We start from the raw sequence: 22810 nt of genomic DNA, 5'->3' as shown, positions 1-22810 counted from the left end.
TAGGAGCTCGTTACGTTCCTGTTTACATTTAGCAAGATCGTGATAAGTACCTGCGCGAGTGATCGCCCCCTGAAAGTTGTCGATGAAGACCTTCTTGAGCTGCTCCCAGGAGTCGATCGAGTTGTTGTTGAGGCTCTCCAACCACGTGAGCGGCGCAGGGTCCAAGGCCATCGGGAAGTAGACAACCTTGGTGATGTTGGAACCCCCTGCGACTTCAATGGCGGTGGAGTAGCAACGTAGCCATTGCTGAGGAGTTGCTTGCGTAGGCCGAGTCATGATCGGCTACGCGAGTCCTTAGATTGGAACAAGTCCAACCCAAGGAAAGTTGTTGCAGCGCCGGATGAAGTCACGCCGGAAGCAAACTCCTCCTCGATCCTCGTTGCGGACCCATGAATTGGCAAATCATCGAGATCATCAACGAACTTGTCGAGGTCGCTATGAGAAACCGCCGTGGGGGTTTTCAGCTTCATGTCGACGAGGAATCGACAGAAACTGCCCGCACCATCTGCAATGCAGACCCACGAGACAAAAACAAACGTCATACCCTGAGAAGGTACTAACCTGGAGAACTGGAAAGATGCCATCGAGTTCGCCGGTGGATCTTCGATGCACTCCCCTACCTGGCGCGCCAGCTGTCGGTGTTTTATCGACTGCCCACCGAGGGGTATACCCAAGGTGGTAAGTTTAGGTGAGGAGACGCCGAGATCAGGAACTCGAAGATGCAAGGAACACAAGATTTAGATAGGTTCGGGTTGCGAGGTGCGTAATACCCTACGTCTTGTATGGTGGTTTGTATTCCCTTAGGTGTAGATGTTATGTTTTGAATGGGTCCCTGCCCCCCTTATATATCCGGGAGGTCAGGGTTACACGGATCTAATCAATACTAGCAAAGGAATCATACCCGGATACAACTCGGGTAGTTTCCTTCTGTACCGACTAGATTTATCTCCTACTCAAATGAGTAGAAAACAACATAAATAAGAGATAAGATGGGCTTTATCTCCTAACCCTGTTTAAACTACATTATATACACAGCCCCGTAGCCCCGGGTCTGACACTTCCGACCCTTCATCGGAACTTCTGATAGGGCCCGAGCAGACCAAAAAGATCATGAATCAAGAGATTTTGCCCACCAAATTTGATAAGATTCTAGGCATATGATCAATGATGTACCAGGAAGCTATCCCTAAGAAAGAAACTTTTAACTCCTTCTACATTGAGAGATCGGGTGACGAGGATTTTGAATGAAATACCTTGAAGATTTCCCACGCAAATTGAAAGAGAGATGATGGGGATCGGATGTTCCGAAGAGTGGAGAATCCAAAGAACTCCAAAGCATTGAAATCCCATGGTTGAATCTTGGTTTCCCCGCAAGATTTTGAGAGGGGAGAAGTGTTGGCGTTGGTGGTGTTTGAGAGTAAGTTAGGGTTTGAGGAGAGGCTATCCAACGGGTATATATAGATTTAAGTGAATTGTCAGAAGTTCTGATGGGGGGTCGGAAGTTCCGATGAAAAAGAATTTTTGAACCCGAGGACCCTCGGTTAGAAGAATGAAGAAAGTTCTGATGAACATTGTCGGAAGTTCCGATGGGGTGTCGGAAGTTCCGATGAATATCAAAATGGTCTCCCGAGGACCCTTTGTTGGAACAAACATGATACTTCCGAGAAACGTTGGAAGTTCCGACCTATCGTTGGAAGTTCCGACATATACCTTTCAGCACTAAAAAGATAGATTTTTGAGAAGAATAAACTTGGAGATATTAAGAGATATGGCTTGTAGACATATGAGAAACTTGAAGCTTAGTGATCAGCCACAAACAACATTACATAACAATGATCACAAGAGTCAAGCTTTGATCCAAAGATCAAAATCCAAATATTTCAAAATAACTCCACACAAGTAAATTCATTTTTCGTATCTAATCAACAATCAAGTATGTGCAACAAGTCAAGCCAAGTTACGAGAATCCAAGATATTTAGTTCACTCCTCAAAGCACAAAACCTTTGCTCATCTAGAGGCTTAGTGAAGATATCGGCAAGTTGTCGTTCGGTGCTCACGTGACATAAAGCAATATCTCCTATAGCCTCATGACCCCTTTAGAAATGATGTCTTATATCTATGTGCTTTGTTCGGGAGTGTTGCACCGGATTGTTTGCTAGCTTGATAGCATTCTCATTGTCACATGAGAGTACAATCTTGCTAAAATCACAATCGAAGTCCCTCAACATTTGCTTCATCCACAAGAGTTGGGCACAACAAGCACCCGCTGCAACATATTCAGCTTTGGCATTGGATAAAGCAACCGAATTTTGTTTCTTAGAGCTCCACAACACTAGGGACCTTCCAAGAAATTGGCAAGTCCCCATCATACTCTTTCTGTCTACCTTGCAACTGGCATAATCCGAGTCAGAATATCCAAGTAGATCAAAAGTGGAGCCTTTGGGATACCATAAGCCAAGGTTAGGAGTGTGTACCAAATATCTCAAAATTCTCTTAACAGATATTAAGTGACATTCCTTAGGATTGGCTTGAAATCTTGCACACATTCACACACTAAGCATAATATCCGGCCCAGATGCACAAAGGTAAAAAAGAGAGCCAATCATGGAGCGATATACCTTTTGATCAACTGACTTCCCTTCTTCATTGAGATCAAGATGACAATTTAATGCCATGGGTGTCTTGATGGGCTTTGCATCAGCCATGTCAAACTTCTTAAGCATAACCTTCACATACTTGGTTTGACATATGAAAGTCCCTTCCTTCATTTGCTTGACTTGAAATCCAAGGAAGAACTTCAATTCACCCGTCATGGACATCTCAAAACTCTTGGTTATGATCCTACTAAATTCCTCATAAAATTTCTTATCAATAGAACAAAATATGATGTCACTGATATATATTTGGCAAACAAAAATATCTTTATCAACTTTGTGAGTAAAGAGAGTAGAATCGGCTTTGCCCATTACCAAGTCGTTCTTGAGAAGAAAATGTGGCAGAACCAACCTGAATTATACCGGCTCAAGTACGCGAGTCCACTTCCGAGGGCTCCAACGTGCTTCAAACGGTATAATCCCTTGGCCTGTCGGATAACGTCCCGATAAACCACCGATACACAGGATCAAATAAGGTTACCTCACACGAAGGTGAGTCCAGAGATACAGTCACCATCACATTTTACATCACAAGGAAATTACTTTACAAGAGTTTCTAAAAGCAATACAAAGTTCCAAATTTAGAAAAGTTATTACAAACTGTTAGAGTTATGGTTTTTAGCAGCGTAAAAACATACGCGACGATTCACAACGTGCCGTCAAGACGGATGTCATGCTAAGCCCGGGCACGACATCACTCGGTACCATCAGCATTAGCCGGGGACGGATCCCATTCCACGGACCAATCATCTCTTCTGGAAGAGTACAGGGCCAAGGCAAGGGAAGAGTAGGGTCTTCAAAGACTTTACCTGAAAAACATATAACTAGCAAGACTGAGTATACTAATACTCAGCAAGGCTTACCCGGGATTGGGTATACTTTAGCCCGTAACTAGACTCATGAAGGCATTGTAAAGGTTCTGGGTTTATTTTCAGCTGAAAAGCAACAAAGAGTATAACTTACTTTCAAGTTTTAGCTTTCAGATTCTAGCTTGATTAGCCATTCTAGGTAAGCACCTATACTAAACAAGCAAGAAATAGATTATCATCCATCAAGATTATTCCATCAACAATTACACTTTTTACTCGATGTGGCAGAAGGGATAAGCAGTCTCATTCATCGTGAGAGGCGGACGATTCCTGAATCGAAATTCAACCTTGCAAGGTAAACCTAACACAAACGCCTGGAACATCCGAAGATCGTTCCGAAGCAATCGTTTGCCTTTCATTCCGGGTCGTGGACAGGGCCACCACAAGCGACTGCAGGACCATACGCACACCCAATGTGTGCAGGACGTACGTCTGTAGCGCGACTACAAAACCCATACTCCTGGTTGCCCTTGCAACACGTATTCCCACACGTCGAATCAAGTAACCAAAAGAACCAAATACATGTGGTGGTCAGTATGTCCACTTGCCGGGCCGATTGGTTACTAGGCTTACCGCTTACCATATTTCGCGGTATGTGGTTAGTACTTTCAAACGCTTAGCCACCACTACCACATGGTTCGGCCTTAACCACTTTTAACAAAACAGACAGGGTAAACCTTCAGGTCATGATACAACACACGACCCTGTCCATCATCCTTATAGTGGTTGCAGAACTGTAAACAAGCAACTCCTATATCGCGCGAGTGATAGGAAATCACTCGAATTTTACCAGTCCTATTTAGCAGAGCATCTAGCCGATATGGACTCAGGTTCAAAACATTGGTTCCTAGTATCAATGCATCTAGGGTTCCATTTCAACTCCTAGACTTAATGCAGGATATAATATATAAGTATAAGATTGCGTAATGTAGTAATTTAATTACTGGGTTATGCACCGGGGCTTGCCTTTACTAGTGGGGCTGAAGTTAGGGATGTTAGCATTGTTGTCTTCCGAACTTTGGTTCGGGGCTTCCGATAATCCCTTGGTGACGTTCCCCTGGTCTTCAGGAATATCCTCCGCAGACTCCTGGGAGATCTTGTAGGTACCGTTTGCGGAAGTAGTTGTATCTACATGCCATGCAACATTACATTCAAAGGGTGCACATAAAACTATCTTACTTCACAATAAAGTTGCAATCCAACACTCATTTAACACATTACTCGTATAACATTCAAAAAGATCTGAAACTAAACCTAGACAGAGCTTTAGAGGGATAACTAATTAGAATTGGTTACTTGTTGAAGATTACAACAGAGCCGATTGGAAACAACCGAGGTTTAGTCGATTGAAAGGTGCATCGGTTTCCTAAATGATCGATGAAAGCATCGATTACTTCAGTAGAGGGGTTATTCCTAAAGCAGCTGTGTCTTAACTGAGATGTGCTTAAGTGTTATCCTAGGTAACTAGGTGCGGTTGTATCGGCTCGATTACGTCAGCATAACAATTGAGTGACGTACAGCCGATGGGGTTATCTAAGTTAGACCTGTTACAAGAACTAGGTGGAACAGAATATTAACATCAGACTAGGCTGATGAGACCACAAGTGCGGAATCAGATTGAAGAGGATGTGGCCGATAGGCTTGTGCTGATGGGGATATGTTCTACAGATGTGCAGCTGATTGGAGTGGGGTTAAGGGTATATGACCGATAGATATATAGCCGATCTCTCAGTTGATAAATCGGCTGATAGAAGTGTGTGTGGATGAAGATGGGAAAACTAAGGATTGATCGGCCATATTTGACCGATATGGAAAATAACTAGAATTAGCTTAGATCAGCCGATAGCAAGAACTATAAGATCGTGTGTGCATCTCCGATACATCGACTATGTGCAGCCGACGTAGGACAGAACAAAAGAATTGTATCGGCAATAGCCGACATTAGAAGGGTAACAACCGGATCAGCTAACCAGCCGATGGTAGAAGCATATCAAAAGAAGTGCATCGGCTGACAGCTGTTACACAGAAACTTCATAGACTCAAAGGAAACGGATGCTTAGTGACGGAGCTGATAGCCGACACTGAAGCATAGCTGCAAAGATGTATAAGCTACGCAGCAGATACACACGGACTAACAAGGATCTTTATACAAAAGTGCCTTAAGGAAACTGCAATCAAAACAAGGACAACATCTTGATGGTAGGGACCTGAACACTTGTGTAAAAGTATTAACTAGATATCACACATCTCCACATAAGACATACATTCTATGATTACTTTTCAGTTATAACACATGCATATAACACAAGGTACAAATAAAGCATTCATTCCCTAATATTTAACCTAGACCACATCTCAAAGACCTTCAGCTCAAGATCATAACATAAACTTGTGAATTTTGACCTAAGGAATCAAACAAAACTGATTTTGTATTTTTATGAACTTCTTATGAAATTCTATGAAATGTAGAAGTTCACTAATTTGAATTAAAGAAGACTTTAGAAATTTTACAAAGAACACCCCAGAACTTCCTAAAACATAGCAATCAAGTCCCTGGTCGAGGAAAACAGAGAACAGGAAGATAACGACGACATTCCGGCAAAGGAGTCGCCGGCATTATGAAGATTCAGTGAATCAGGGCAAACCTTGGGGTAACTTTGGTTGTGGAGAAGAACGGGTGGAAAGTGAATTCCCACGATGAATAGGATGGGCGATGAGAAGAGCTCGATGGTGGCGAGGTTCCGTGGGTGACGAAGAAGCTTGTCAGAGGATTGTAGTGGGTGAAGAATGGCTGGAGGGATATTTCTCACGATGACCCATGGCTGCGATAGTCGGCTTTGCCACGGCGATGATGTTCCAGCATATAGGGATCGAAGAAGCTCGATAAGAGGGTTAACGAGCTTTCTCAAGGTGTTGTGGTCTTGCTCGGATGATCGGCAAGGAATAGGAGTTGCTGGATGTCGTGGACCATGGGACAAGACGGTGGAGCTGAATTGGTTTGCTAAGCCAACTCCTCCGCGAACCTCAGGGCTTTCCTGCTCACGGGCTAAACCTCCACTGCTCACGCGCGTGTGCTGCAGAAACACGGTCGGCACACCCACGTAGCCTCTTGCAAGATCGCTACGCCGGGTTGCATCTCCTGCGCGTTGTTCCCGTTCTGCTCTCACACCACTGGCTCTCAACTTGCTCGCGCGTGGCCTGTTGCCTTGCACGCGCACTCGCCTGCGGAATCGAGCCGAGCCGGCCACCGGCAGAACACTCCCACTCGCATCCGCGGACGCGCCAGCCCAATTCCGCCCGGACCTCCACCTTTGCTTCGCCGCCTTTCCTTCCGGCTCGCCGTGCCATAACCGCTCCTCCGCCTCTGAGAGGACCGAGGCCTGCCTGCATCAGGATCACACCTTCCGCTGCCGTCCTTGCCAGGCCACCTCCGTTCTCCACGAGCAGTTCGCAGTGCCGCCTGACTTTGTCCGCGGCTTCCTCCTCAACGGTCTCCGACGTCCTTCACGCGCGGCCTCACTGCTCCCGTGTGAAACCGCCCGCAGCCGCCGCACGGCACGCCGTCGTCCTGCATGTCGCGCAACTGCTCCTCCTCTTCCTGCTGCTGGACACGCGCTCGCCCCGGCCTTGCCGCGCCGCAGGTCCCTCTGCGCTGTCCAGCCTCCTCGCATCGGCGTGCGAGCTCCTGCAGCTGCGCCAGCTCCTGCACACCGCCGCCAGTTCCCGCGCCCGAGCCGCAACCGCTCCTGCTCGCGCCTGCGCCTGCTCCTGTTCCAGCGCGCCGCCCGCGCGCTTCCCGCACCGAGCCGTCACGCCTGCGCCCGCACGTGCTACGCTCACACGCCCGTGGCGCACGCCTGCCCCGCTCACGCCCGAGCCACTCCCCCGTGGCCCGCACCGCCTGGAGCCGCCCGCGCTTGCGCCTCCAGGGCCGCTCCGCGCTTGCGCCGCTTCGGCCGAGCCAGCGCGAGCCGCAGCTCCCGCGCCACCCGAGCTGCAGCCAGCGCCCGCGCCCGCGCTGCTCCGCCCGAGCCACGGCCGCCTACCGCAACTGCGCCCGCGCGCCTGCGCGCCTACCGCTGCCTCTGCCCGCGCGCGCCTGCTGCCTGCTCGCTCAGCCGCGCCGCAGCCGCGCCGGCCGAGCCGCAGCTAGCACCTAGATCCGCCCGGCCTGTTGCCACACAGAGGAGAGAGAAAGGGGGAAACTGGGATGGAGACCAGAGAGAGGGGATGGCGCCGGCAGAGGATAAGGAAGCACCAGGGAGAAGAAAAACAGAGGAGAAGGGGAAAAGAGAATTCCCAAGGACTTATGTGTAATTTCAGAAAATTGCAGGGGTCTTTCTGTAAAGCATAAATTTCCCATTAATCTAAAACCCTAATGAAGAAATGCCCAAAACGAAAGTTGGAGAGTTTTTCAAACTCTACAACATTGCTTTAGGGCCCAAGTTCAAAAACTCAAAACTTATATCTTTACACGTGAAGTTTTGAACAAAAGTTGGATTTGAATTACTTTTGTCCTAAAGAGTGAAATTTTATAATATTCAGGACCTAAATGCAAGAATTTATGACACATCATGATGACGGGATAGACTCATCATAATAATTGGATAGACATGTCATGATGACTTGCACCTTTTACACTTTAGTCTAGAGTAACTTTGAAAGTTACTTTTGTAAATCAAATACTTGCATAAAAGGACTTGTACTTTCATAAAATTACATAAATACCCTTATTTTCACCACTTAACCCAAATTTTTATACAATTGAACACATGCATTTCTAATGCAACTTTTGGATAAATATATATTTTTTACAAGGGATAAAATAAGAAAAACATGTTTACAAAACCACCTTTCACTTAATTTGAAATTACCCTAATCCATCCCGGGGGTACCCCCCAAAAGGAACCTTCTTCTCCTCAGCCCACTTTGTCTCGCTTTCTCTAAAATCTTTAGAAAAAAGATACATTTTGCAAAAACAACCCTAGGTTGTTCCGTAATTATAAAAATACCCTTTTTACTTGCAATTTAAATTTTCAAAAGCTTCACATAAACACACTCAAGCTTTACACTAACAAACACATACTTCACACTAACAAATTATGTGCCTAGTTTACAAGTACATGAACTGTCACAGAAAATCCTTAAGGCATTCATACCATGCTCTAGGAGCTTGCTTAAGGCCATAGAGCGCCTTATGGAGCTTGTACACATGATTTGGAAATTTTGGATCTTCAAAGCCCGACGGTTGTTCTACATACACCAACTCAGATAGGGGGCCATTCAAGAATGCACTTTTCACATCCATTTGATAAAGCTTGAAATCATGGTGAGTGGCATAGGCTAATAGTATATGAATTGATTCAAGCCTAGCTACGGGTGCATAGGCTTCACCAAAATTCAAACCTTCAATTTGTGTGAAACCTTGTAATACTAACCTTGCCTTGTTTCTTGTGATGACACCATGTTCATCTTGTTTGTTTTGGAAAACCCACTTGGTGCCAATCACATTTTGCTTTGGTCTTTTAACCAACTCCCTTAGTTTATTTCTTGTGAAGTTATTCAACTCTTCTTGCATGGCAATCACCCAATCCGGATCATCAAGTGCTTCATCTACCTTGAGATCTTCTAGAGAAGAGACAAACGAGTAATGTTTACAAAAAGTTGCTAAACGTGAACGAGTAGCTACCCCTCTTTGAATACTTCTAAGAATATTGTCAATGGGATGATCTAGTTGAACACTTTGATGTCTCTTGGATGTGGCACTTGTGATTTAGGTTGAATGGGTCCATCATCATCATTTTCAGCTTGTGGAGCATCTTCTTGAGCTTCTCCACCTTGTTCTCCCCATTGATCAATGCTATGAACTTCATCGTCACCATGAACTTGACTTTGATCTTGAGGTTGTTGAGAGCTTGGAGGTGCAACTCTTGTGGATGATGATGGATCATTGTTTCTTTCTTCAATTGGAGTTTGAGCTTGAACTTCACAAGGCCTCACCTCTCCCAAGCCCATCCTCATGATTGATAGACTCGGGGTTCCTCTTTATCTATAATATTTTTATCAACTTGCTCTACTTGAGAGCTATTGGATTCATCAAAAGTTTCGTCCATCGTGACCTCAACACAACCGGTGGTTTTGTTGACGACACGATAGGCGTGTTCGTTAGTACCATAACCAAGTAGAAAACCTTCGTCAACCTTTGATGCAAACTTTGAGCTTTTGGTTTTCTTGTTAAGTATGAAACGCTTGCTCCTAAAAACTCTAAAGTAGTGCACCTTGGGTTTGTTACCGGTGATTATCTCGTAGGGTGTCTTGCCAAGTATTTGTGGAGGTAGAGGCGGTTGATGGCATGACACGCCGTATTGATAGCTTCGGCCCAAAAGATATCCGGAGTCTTATACTCATTAAGCATTGTTCTTGCGGCTTCAATCAACGTCCTATTTTTTCTCTCAACAATACCATTTTGTTGAGGTGTGTATGGTGCGGAGAATTCATGTTTGATTCCTTCTTCATCAAGGAATTCTTCAATATTGGTGTTCCAAAATTCCGAACCATTTTCACTTCTTACATTCTTAATTTTCAACTCATATTCATTTTGAGCTCTTCTAATGAACTTCTTGACAATTCCTTGAACTTCACTTTTATCTTGCAAAAGGAATACCCAAGTGAAACAAGAAAAAGCATCAACAGTGACAAGACCAATTTGTTACCGCCAATGCTAATGTAGGCAACGGGTCCAAACAAATCCATGTGCAGAAGCTTCAATGGTCTTGATGTAGTCATGACATTCTTGGCGGGGTGTGGAGCACTAACTTGCTTTCTGGTTTGGCATGCGCTACACAAACTATCTTTCTCAAAGACAACATTTGTTAGTCCTAGGATGTGCTTGCCTTTTTGAAGTTTGGCCAAAATCCTCATCCCGACATGGGCTAGTCAGTGATGCCAAAGCCAACCCAAATCAGATTTTGCCACTAAACAAGTCTTGGGCTCAACTATCTCCTTGGAGAAATCAACAAGATAGACTTTGCCCTTCAAGCGACCTGTAAAGGCAATAGAGGAATCCTCCCTTCTAAAGACGGTCACACCCTAATTAGTAAAGAGACAATTGTAGCCCATCTCACAAAGTTGCGAGACCAACAACAAGTTGTACCCCAAGATTTCAACCAAATACACATTTGAAATAGAGTTATCATTTGAGAGTGCAATTTTACCCAAACCAATCACATCTCCTTTGCTATTTTCTCCAAAGACAATAGTTTCTTTATGTATATCATGAAGCTCTAGGGATGTGAACAAATCCTTCTCCCCAGTCATATGATTTGAGCATCTACTATCAAGCAACCATGCGGTGCCACCCGAGGAGTAGGCCTACAAAACAAGTTAAGCTTTGAATTTAGGTACCCAAAAAGATTTGGGTCCTTGAGGGTTAGATGGATACACTTTTGGAACCCACAAACTTCTAAGGATTGCCCTCTTAATGTAAGCCCCAACATACTTGACCACTATTTTACCATTATGGTCCATTATCACCATATAATCCGTAGTGTTGCTTGGTGATGACTCATGCTTAGTGATCTTTGCCTTGATGGGATCTTCAATTTCTTCATGGCTTGGGAGGGAATGGTGGTCACACAATGTGCAATGTTCATCAAGTCTTCAAGATTTGATCCCATGGTGAACATAATACATTCCTTACCTTTGACTACCTTCAGGTCATTTACCTTGCCTCCCTTGTAGTGACCAAGCCCATCCTTCTCGTGGGAACGTCTCCCTTCCTTGTACACAACCTTAGGCTCGGGTTTGATATCATCTTCATATCCGTTTCTTACTAACTTGTTTAACCTCTCAAGTTGAGCATCCTTTGCTTTGATCAACTTTTCTAGCTATGCCAAGTTAGTAATACAAGCTTGCACATCAATTTTATAACACCTTGAGCACTCTTCACTTGTGGAGACATTGGAGTCAAGAGTTGCTTTAGAATTGGTTTTGGTGCTTTCCCAAAGGGTATTGTAGCTAACTTCAAGACCTTTGTACTTGGTCATTAAGCATTTCACTATGAGTGGCTTTTAGGGAAGCTAGAGATTCATTTATCAAAGTGGTCTCCTTTGACATCCTCTCTTTTGAATAATTAGCTAGAGATAAATTGATAGATAATTTTTCAACTTTCACCTTTTCTTTAGCAAGAGCCTTCTCTAAAGCAAGGTTTCTCTCCTTCTCAAGGATGAGCAAGTCCTCTTTCCTATCAAGACATTCCTTCTTTTTCTCCAATTTCTCCATAAGTTTTTTAATTTTAAAACCTTTCTTTTCAAATTCTTTTATCATGAATGATTTATATTGCTTTTCCTCATCATCAAAATCATTTTACGTACTACTAGATATGGTGGAAGGATGAGAGGAGGAGGTGGATGATTCTTGCACCTTAGTCCCTCTTGCCATGAGACAAAAGGGTGTGTCATCTTCATCATCGGAGATCTTGTTGAAGAGTTTACTTGAATTCTTTGGTATGGCTAGAGTTGCCATACCTTCATGGTCAGAGTCTTCATGACTAGACTCCCACTCTTGACCAACATGAGCATGCCCTTGATATTTCTTCTTGTAGTCCTTGCTCTTCTCATTGTACCTCTTCTCTTTCTTTTCTTTGTTCTTCAATTGTGGGCAATCGGGGGCAATGTAGTGACCCACTTCTTTGCACTCATAAAATCTTCTTTGTGATGGATTCTTCTTTTCATCACCACCTTTCTTGTAGTACTTCTTCTTCATGAACTTCTTGAAGTTTCTCAATACCAATGCCATCTCTTCATTGGTGGATCATTCATCACCTGAATCTTCCTTTCTTGACTTAAGAGCCTTGGGACTTGATTCAACCTTGTAACTTGAGCTAGCATTGAGTGCTACATTGTTGTTCACTTTGTGACTAAGTGACTTGGACACATCCCTCTCAACCAACTCTTGATGAAGGATTTCACCAAAAAGTAGATTAGGTGTCTTGACCTTGAATTTGGGATCTCTTCTAATCATTGTTGCAAGAGTAGGATTCCTTGGCGTGAAGGCACTAAGCATCTTCTTTGTCACCTTATGATCTTCCCATTCCGTGCTTCAAAGAGATCTAATGTCCGATACAAGAACCATTAGTCTATCATACATTTGCCTCAAAGTTTCTTCATCATGCATGACAAAGTGCTCTAGCACTCCTAGCAACAAATCCATCTTGCCTTCTCTAACTTCCTCAGTTCCCTCATGATCTTCTTTCAGTGTGTCCTAAATTTTCTTGGCAATTTCAACATTGCGGAATTTTTTGAATTCTTGGGCACAAAGGGAACTTGTGATGACCCTCACGGCTTGCGCATTGCGGAAATAGTCTTGAACTTGTTCGGCCATGGGTACACCTTTTGTTGGAGGAGTCACACCTCACTACAAGAATTATGATTTTTTATGACAAAAGTCCTCATGACGAGGACAAATATCGTCATATATTGTAACATTATATGACAAAAAAATCTATGTCATCATAAATTCATAAGCCCTTGAACTATTTATGACGACTCTCTTCTTTTGGTCACATAAAGATGCCAAGTCTCGTCACAAAATGTCAACCAGAGTAGCCGATCGTCTGTTATGGTTTTATGACGACATGAAGTGGTTTTTTGTCACCTTTTTTCTATGTCACTGTTTGTTAATTATAACATGACGGTCCCCAGCATCATTATTTGAGCCATGGTCTTAAAAAAATAAAAATCATGAATATATCAGCCAAACAGAAGTTGAACTTGGCCATTTTGAATCGTTCCCCAAAATTCCCCACTCCCACATAGCGGCGGGCAGTGTTCGGGTGGCGGGCGGGTAGCGTCCAGGTGAGCAGACCGCGGCTACCGAGCGTGGCTGCCGGTGGTGGGTGGGTTGGTGTAGCGTTGCGGGCGGGCAGGCGGAGCTTGGCGGGCGGCCTGGTGGAGCGTGGCGGGTGGCGGATCTCGGCGGGATGCCAGGGCGGGCGGCGGATCTCAACGGGACACCTGGGCGTGCGGGCGAGCGGACCCGAGCGTGAGGCCAGTGCATGCGGGCAGACGGAGCAGGGCAGTCTGAGCTCGGCGTGCGGGTGGCCTCTGGGCGAGCATCGGTCAGGGTGGTAGAGCACAGCCACCGTCGTGCTGCCTCTGGGCGGAGCCGACTCCCCCTCTCCCCAGCTGACGGCGCTGGACGGTTCCAGCTGACTGCTCCGGCGACGATGGCGATGACGGCGCCATGTCCAAGTGGGGAAGCTCGGCTAGTCAATCGAGGGGCAGTGGAGCGTCCAGGATGGTTGAGCGCCATCTAGAGCCAAGCTCGAGGTGGGAGCTGTAGCCGTATCCTCTTGGTAAGGAGACTAGACTCCCCTTGATCCCATGCCCTGACTGTGGGATGGCGAGGGTGATAGAGAGGCGGTCAGGGAAGGACGACCGAGAACTACTTGCGTGTGTTCTTCAAATGTCCACGGAACTCGGTGAGCATCCACTTGTATGATTTGAGTTGAGAAGTTCTTCATTCCTATTTATCCAGCTATGGTTAATGAAATTGTTTTTTTATTGTTGTAGTTTTCTAAGCTTTGCGGGTTCTATAAATTCCAAAGGCAGTATTTGGATAAGTTGGAGGAGCTTGGCATTGTCGCAATCCACAAATTCCCCCTGGCAGTGGACATTGGTGATGAAGCTGAAGAGGTAGCAGATGCATCATCTGGGAGAATGGTCATAAATATGCGGGCTGGTGAACTACAGATTGAGGCCAAGGTGGACAATCTGATGTGCAAGTTCAACCTTTTGATGTTTGTTTTAGCAGTTGGTCTTGGTTGTGTGTTGATATATGTTGCAGGCAGGCAGTGAAGTCAAGTTCACTGCATAATGTATTTTAGTCTTTGTAGGTGATGGTTGCAGTGTAGTATGAACAATGCAATCTGGTGCAATTGGTCTTTGCTTTTGTAATGTATGAACAATGTGGTGCATTTTCAAGCATTGCAATCTGGTGGATGGTCAAGCAATGCAAACTGGTTCTTTTTTCAAGCAATGCATTTTATTCATGTGTGAAACATTATGTGCCAATATTGGATGGGCTTGCATTCAGGCAAGCAAGAAATGAAAAGCAAAGAAATAGAATAGTGCATTTAGCAAACTTGTGCGTGATGAAATATTGGCAGAATGTATGTTACTTCCGGCCAATACATTTGTGACAAATTATGTACATTCCATGACATGGCCTTGGGGTCATAAAAACCCAGAAATACATTTTAGGACAGATTCTGGGCATCACACATGAAGTCTGCATATATATATATATATACGCATCATGTAAATGAAATCTGGACACTATAACTTGCATCACACATGAAGTATACACTAAAAACAGAAACATTGCATATAAGGTCTTACAATCTCATAATTCAGATACAAATGTAGTAGCATAATTGAAATACAACAAAATCAATAATAGAAAAGTTCATACATGGTTCACATATGTCTAGAAATGCAAAGGTCAATCAACATCACTGTCTTCTCCTGAAGTATTGCCTTCTTCTGGACTATGGTACTCAAGGTAGGTTTCATCTTCATTTTCATCTTCATCTTCGCGGTCTGCTTCATCACCTTGAGCAATATGTTTTTGTCGACGGATGCTCTCGACGAGGTCTCTACTAATAGGGCTGCCTGGTTCATTATCCACGTGCAACAAATCCATATCTGGAGGAATGTCTCTCACTGCACTAGATGAAATATGCTCCTCTTGGTATGCCTCTTGAGATCTCATTTGTACTTGTTCATGGATTGGTTGGTTTGTGTCAGACTCTTCAACATCAAATATATGTCGGTGGCCAACTTCTTGTAGCACTCGCCAACATGGCCTTAATTTTGTATCTTCCAAGAAAAATACTTGTGTAGCATCTGTGGCCATAATGAAAGGATCATCCTTATACCATCGGCCTGTGATGTTTATGCTCTTGAAGTAACCATCATCTTTCATCTGGTATGTCCTTCCCCCAAGATGGTACCATTCACATCGTAATAAGATAACAGTTCTACTCCCTTTGCTATTCTTACTGTAACTCAACTTAATAATGTCTGTGATTGTCCCATAGAAGTCCATTGTGTCATCACCGTGAGTACCTGGACTTTTGATGGTGGAGTTCTATGTCTTCCTATGTTCGTCACGAGCCGTAGTGTGGTACCGTACCCCATTGATTATACAGGCTGTGTACGAACGCACGCGCGGATCCAGCCCACATGCTAGTGAGTGCAAGTCTTCATCAACAAGTGTTGTGCCTTCATATTTCAATTTGGTAATCTATAGGTAAAAAACATACAGAATTATTGAATTTGAAAATGTATTGGATCATAAATGATGAAGTCATGTTGTAGAAAGTAGCACACACATGATTCTCGAACCATGCAGCGAATTGTGTTGACATCTTTTTTTCAACATTGTTGACCTCTTCTTGTTCTAATTGTGCCCTATACATGCTGCAAAGGAAGAAGATAATTAGTTATTTTGTGACACTAGTATTGAATAAAGATGGCTGTAATAGCAGGAATTACTCACTCTTTGTATTCGTCAACTTCTTCGCAGTTATTTAGAACAAACCAAACCATGGAGTCTATGTCTTTGTCTTGGTAATGAAGATTTGAAGCACCCAACAGGTTAATACCATGACCAAAAATAGAGTAACCATTGGGTGAGATGTTCTCTTATCCATCTAAGTTTCTTTCAGGCCTAGTGAACCTACTAATGATGTCACTGAAATATGTTGAGCACTGGGTCATACACTTATAGGCAGTGTATGCCTCTGCAATAGATCCTTCTGGTCTTGCTTGATTGCAAATGAAATGCTTAAAGGTGCTCAACCTTCTCTCAATGGGATACATCCATCCATACTGCACCGGTCCCCTAAGGAGTGCCTCATCAGGTAAGTGTACTGCTAGGTGAAGCATAACATCGAAGAATGCTCGAGGATAGATTTTCTCTAGCTTGCAAATGATAAGCACAATATCTTCCTTCATCTGGTGTAGTGCATCAACCTCTATAGTTTTGGAGCAAAGTTGTCTAAAAAACCTACCCAATTTAGCAATTACTTCGTATACATCTTTGCGCACCAAACCACGAAGGCCAGCTGGTAAAATATGCTGCAGCATTATATGACAGTCATGTGTTTTCAGCCCATAGATTGATCCTCCTCCCTCCATATTGAGACATCTTGATATATTGGAGGCATAGCCATCTGGAAACTTAACATTGCTCACAAATTGCAAGAACTTCTTCTTGTCTTCTGGTTTTAGAACGTAACAAGCTCTTGGCTTTGATGATGAACTACCACTGTCATCTAGCAAATGAAGCTCTTTTCTTGTACCTCTGTCCTCCAAATCTAGTCTAGCAGTGATGGTGTCCTTTGTCTTATTTGGAATATTAAGCAGAGTTGACAAAATGGCTTCACATATGTTTTTCTCTATGTGCATAACATCAAGGTTGTGCAGTAGCTTCAATTTTGACCAGTATGGTAAATCATACAAGCTAACCTTCAGATGCCATACTGGTTCATCTACATTACGGCGTCATTTTCTTGGTTTTGGCTTATCTAGATTCTTGCCTGGAACATAGCAAACTTCGTCCAACCTTGCCATAACCTCATCTGCACTAAATTTCCTTAGCTGCTCTCTTTTTTCATGCTTGCCATTGAAAGATTTGTTTGTCCTCCAAGCATGGTCGTTAGGGAGGAAACGTCTATGGTTTATGAAACCAATTTTGTTTCTAAGACATTCGGAGCATGGATTCTCATCACAGTACACACATGCGAAGTAACCCTTAGTGGTTCTGCCTGACATGGTGCCTAATGCAGGGTAGTCATGGATTCCAAACAGAATTGCTGCACGTAGGCAAAAGTCTTTGCCTTCAACTGCATCATAAGTTTTTACACCCTTCCAAAGCTCTATCAGGTCTGCTATCAAAGGCTGCATAAACACATGGAAATCTTTGCCTGGTGATTTTTTGCCTGGAATTAGTAAAGCAAGCATATAATTGGATTGGTCCATGCACATCCATGGTGGAAAATTGTATGGTACCACTATCACTGGCCATATGCTATATGAATTGCTCATCTGACCAAATGGGTTAAATCCATCAGTAGCAATGGCTAACCTCAAATTGCGGGGATCATCTACAAAAGACTTGAAAGTCTCATCAAAATCTTTCCAAGCTTCCCCATCAGCAGGATGTCTCATTTCATTTTTAACGAGTACCCTCTTTTCCTTGTGCATTCTTGCATATTGTGCCCGCTGCTTTGACATGAAAAGCCTTTGAAGGCGTGGAATTATTGGAAAGTAACGAAGGACCTTGTGAGGAACTTTCTTTCTGCCCTCCTTGTTCACTTTCCATCTTGTGAAGCCACAAACTGGGCAATGATCATCGCCTTCATGGTCCTTCCAAAACAAGGCACAATCATACTTGCACACATCAATAGAAACATAACCAAAACCAAGCTTCCGAAGCACAGCTTTCATCTTGTTATATGACTTAGGAAGTCCGGGCACATTCTTCAAAGTTGAAGAAAGCAACTCAAGGAATGTATCGAACCCAGATGTTGTTATCCGATTGTACACTTTTATATGCAACAGTTTAATCATGAAAGATAGCCTAGACTCCTCGGTGCAACCTGGATAAAGTTCACGCTTTGCCTCTTCCATGAGTTGTTTATATAAGTTACCACCAATGCCATGGCTTGCTGCGTCATGCAAATCTTGAATCAACCCCTGAACTCCCCTTGCACCGTCATCTATGACATCTTCAACTTGTCCTTCCTTATCAAGTGGTGCCTAGCCTTGGTCACTTCCATCATATGACATATCTTCAGGTACAACAGCAAGTTCTCCTTCATCATCTTGTCCAACATCATCTTCTTCCTCTCCATGATGAGCCCACCTAATATAGCACCTAGACATACCATTGAGCTCGATATCCTCGTGTACATCATCTAGGCTTTTCTCTTTCTGGTTCAGGCATTTTCGGCATGGGCACTTGATTTTCTCATCTGCACTACTATATCTACCTCCGACATATTCCATGAATTGCTGAACACCAGACAAAAAGGCCGGCAAAATAGTGCACTTGTATAAATCCAACTTCTATCCATCTCGACCTGGATAAATTAGGTGCAAAGAGTAACAAATCCATCTTAAATCCCTCGACTAAAGTTAAAACACTACAAGAAAAAATCTAAATCGAAAGAGGTGGGCTCATCAAGACTGAGTATACTGAAATGGGTTGTCCGTGGGGTTCTCGAAAGTCATACCTGAAAAGTTGACTAGCAAGACTGAGTATACTAATACTCAGCAAGACTTACCCGCTTCGTGGTATACTTAGCCAGGTAACTAGACTCATGAAGGCATTGAGAAGGTTCTAGGTTTATTTTCAGCTGAAAAGCAACAAAGAGTATGATCTACTTTCAAATTTTAGCCTTCAAATTCTAGTTGATTATCCATTCTAGGTAAACACCTACACTAAGCAAGCAAGGTTGAAATTAACTTTCATCAAGATTATTCCATCAAGAGTTACAATTCTTACTCTATGTGGCAGAAGGAATAAGCAGTCTCAATCTCCGCGAGAAACGGACGATTCTGAATCGAATTTCACCCTTGCAAGGTAAACCTAACTCACACGCTTGGAACACCAAAAGGTTGTTCCGAAGCAACCGTTTGCCTTTCATTTCGGGTTGTGGAACAGGGCCACCACAAGCGACTGTAGGACCGTACGCACACCAATTGTGCAGGACATACGTCTGTAGCGCGACTACATGACCGTACTCCTGTCCGTTGTGCGGAACGTACTCCCGCACGTCGGTGCGTGAGAAAAACCAAATTACGAGTGGTGGGTATGTCCACTTGCCGGGCCGATCGGTTACTTGGCTTGCCGCTTTACCATATTTCACGGCATGTGGCTAGTACTTTCAAACGCTTAGCCACCACTACCACACACTGCGACCTTAACAACTTTTATCAAAATAGACAAGGTAAACCTCCAGGTCATGATACCGCACATGACCCTATCCATTATCCTTATAGTGATTGCAGAATAGTAAACATGCAAGTCCTATATCGCGCGAGTGACAGGATCACTCGACTTTTACCGGTCCTATTTAGCAGAGCGTCTATGCGATAAGGACTCGGGTACAATACATTGGATTCCTAGGATTTATGCAGCTAGGGTTTCATTTCAACTCCTAGACGTAATGCAAGATATATAGTATATAAGTGAAATGATAATAAATTGAAATACTGGGGTATGCATCGGGGCTTGCCTTCTTGAGTAGGGTTGGGGGCAGGAGTGTCAGAGAATCCCGAACTTTGGTTCGGGGCTTCAGTTAGATTCTCGGCGACGTTTGTCGAGTCTTCAGAAAACCCTTGGTCTTGTTCCAAAACTAAGTCTCCGTCGTCGAGCGTCGTCAATTCTACATGGTATGCAATGATTTAAGTGAGATGGTGCTTGAGTTAAAGATTTTATTTCACGATAAAATTGCAATCCAATAATTAACACACATGAACTCATGAAATAAGGGGGTTTAATCTCAAGTTATCGTTTACACATAAGTTATGGTTATAGTACGGGAATTACTGAAAACAGAAACTAAAATATTTGAATTTGAATTCAAACTTCAAGTTTAAATTCAAATCTTAGGTAAATAGAATTATAATGTCTTAAAAATCTAATTATGAACTAATTATTAATATATTAGATTCAAACCTTGATAGATGGGTCTAGTGTGAGAGGTTTGGTGGACCCTTCCTGTGTAGAAATATTTTTTAAAATTTTTATTCTTTATAGTATAGAAAATATTAAAAAATGGTGTTTTTTTCCACTCCAGCTTATTCCGCGTGCGCGGATGCGCCAATCATGCGTGAACTCTGCCCATACGCCTATCCTATGTCCACGTAGTTGCGCCGGATAGCTGCTTCACGCCATATATTAAAGGAGGGCCATCCGCCTGTGCATTCCGCAAATCGATGTGCTGCGTGCCATGTCTGGTCAGTCAGGTGAGGCAGTCCATATCTTGTATCCCTGTCACAGTGTCACTGCACAGTCAACAAAACGGTTGCTTCTAAACCTCTGGCTGGTCGTTTCATTCGATATTTCTTTTTTGATAAGGTGTTTCTTTTTGTATTAACAACGTACAGGGTGCGTTCAGCAGACAACCCACGGTTTATCACAGGCAATATGGGAGTACAAAGTACTAGATATCAACATTGTCATCTGCAATCCCATTTAAGAAAGAACAACATGGCCAATTGGCGATGAATTGAACAGAAATAGGCCATGACGATTGCCCATGTCATTATGGCATAGTAGACCGCCTTTTTTAGTACTAGTAGGATGTGTTATTTTGGTGTGCCATATTCGTGTCAAATGCTAAGCGCTAGCTAGTATCTAGAACGCGGGGATTCTTTTATAATTTATAATCGAGAATTAGTTTTTTCCCTCATAAAACTCGTTTAAGGTTCTTGCGGATTGTGGTGTGGCCTAAGCAAGTGCAGATAATTAGCTCGGTGCACAGAGCCAGTGCAATTAGAACAGCAGCTTTCCCTTAACAAGGAGGAGATAAAGGACAAGCACTCGCAGCAAACAATGCCTATTTAATGCCCCTTTCAACACCTGCTTCGACTCTCCCCTCTCTCTCTACCCGTCTCTCTCTCTGAGATCTTTGTGAGAAAAGATTCGTCTCGCGCATCATGGACGACGACGGCGACTGGATCACGGCGAGGTACCTCCTCTCGTCGATCCTCGGGCGGAACCCACTGGTCGTGGACTACGTCGACGAGGAGTCCTTCCTCGTCGACCCTCCTCCCGCCGCCGCGGGCGGCCGCCTTGCAGAGGCGCCGCCACCGGCTGTTTCGGCACCGCCGGCGGAGCGGGCGTCCGCGGGCGTGGCCGGCACGGTGTGCGCGGTGTGCACGGAGGAGATCGTGGTGGCGGACGCCGTGGTGCGGCTGCCGTGCGCGCACTGGTACCACGACCACTGCATCGCGCCGTGGCTCGGAATCCGCGGCACCTGCCCCATGTGCCGCACCGAGCTGCCGCCCAGGGACGGCGGCGAGGAGGAGGCCGGCCCCGCCGGTCGCGCCAAGCCGGCGCGCGCCCGGGCCGGGACCAGCGACGTTGCCAGCGCAAGCACCCGCGCGCGGCGGGACGCGGCGTACGAGTACCTCGCCGGCGGTGTGCTGTCGGGCTGATCGATGTCCCCGTGGGGGCGGCGCCGGCCGAGTGGATCAGGCGCGTGGACCGCGTCGTCGTGTGCTCGAGGTTCGTTGTACAGAAGAAATGGGTACTACGGGAAAGGGGAAAAAACAGAGAGATAATTTGAGCCAAATTTCTCGCGCACAAGTTCATCCAGTACTTCACTTGAGAATTGCAATATCGAAAGAGGAAGAAAGGCAGGCCGTTTGCTGCCTTTCTTTTTTTTTTCTATCAGCATGCCGTTTGCTGCGTTTCTTTTTTTTTCCTCATGAAGAAATCGAAGTCCTTGTCCTGCGACAAAATGAAACCTGGTAAGGTTTCTCTACTTGTACAGGTGCTCAAATTTTTCTAAATTTATCTTTGAATTCATAGATGATGTGTCTACGAGCTGTGTGTGGTTGTAGATGTTTATAGAAGTAGTATTGCATGTTGAAAAAAAAAATCTAAAACCAAACCTTGGAGTGGTGTCATGCATGGATATAAATGAAATGAACCATTCAGACGCCGTGACATTTTGTTTAGATTTTTAAACAGAGAAAAGAATGCGTCCCCGGTCCCGGTTTCACTGATTCGACATTTTAGTAGATGATGATCCTTTTTGCGAAGTAAAGAAGATGATGACGAGACATTTCGTCCTCTCACAGCTGAACCAAACGCACACTGATATAGATCGTCATTCGGGCCGCTCGGCACGGCACCTGGGTCCGATTCTGTAACGCCCGCGTTTTTACCCTGTCTAAATTACAGTACAAATCACTCGCTAAAAATAATTTTCAAAACTTTTCCGTCATCAAGCTCGGATCATTCCTAAACCCTTACCGCCCAAAACACCCCTCGACCTTTCGCCGTCTGACATCCGACATTGACCGCCGGCCTTTCTCTTTTCCTCGACCCCCGCGACGTGCCGCGTGCTCAACTCCGCACTCGCGACCGTCGCCGCGAATTCCGCCGACACAGCTCTTTCCCCTCGCGCGTCGCGTCGCACGCTCGCGACCTCGCCGCGAATCCCGCCGACGCAGGACCCTCCCCCCTCCTTCCTTTTTCTCCCC

At 44.5% G+C, this 22810-nt stretch overlaps 1 protein-coding gene across 1 annotated transcript; it reads left to right on the top strand.

The window, feature by feature from the left end:
• The first annotated feature begins 21167 nt into the window (after window positions 1-21167).
• On the top strand, window positions 21168-21992 carry LOC112883175 (E3 ubiquitin-protein ligase CIP8-like). The gene has a single exon (XM_025948431.1). It carries the CDS (start codon window positions 21257-21259, stop codon window positions 21755-21757), a length of 501 nt encoding a protein of 166 aa, XP_025804216.1. The 5' UTR covers window positions 21168-21256; the 3' UTR covers window positions 21758-21992.
• The last annotated feature ends 818 nt before the right edge of the window (window positions 21993-22810 follow it).

This window comes from Panicum hallii, chromosome 2 (assembly GCF_002211085.1).
Source record: "Panicum hallii strain FIL2 chromosome 2, PHallii_v3.1, whole genome shotgun sequence".
Taxonomy (NCBI): domain Eukaryota; kingdom Viridiplantae; phylum Streptophyta; class Magnoliopsida; order Poales; family Poaceae; genus Panicum; species Panicum hallii.
This window is presented reverse-complemented; position numbering and strand designations above follow the sequence as displayed.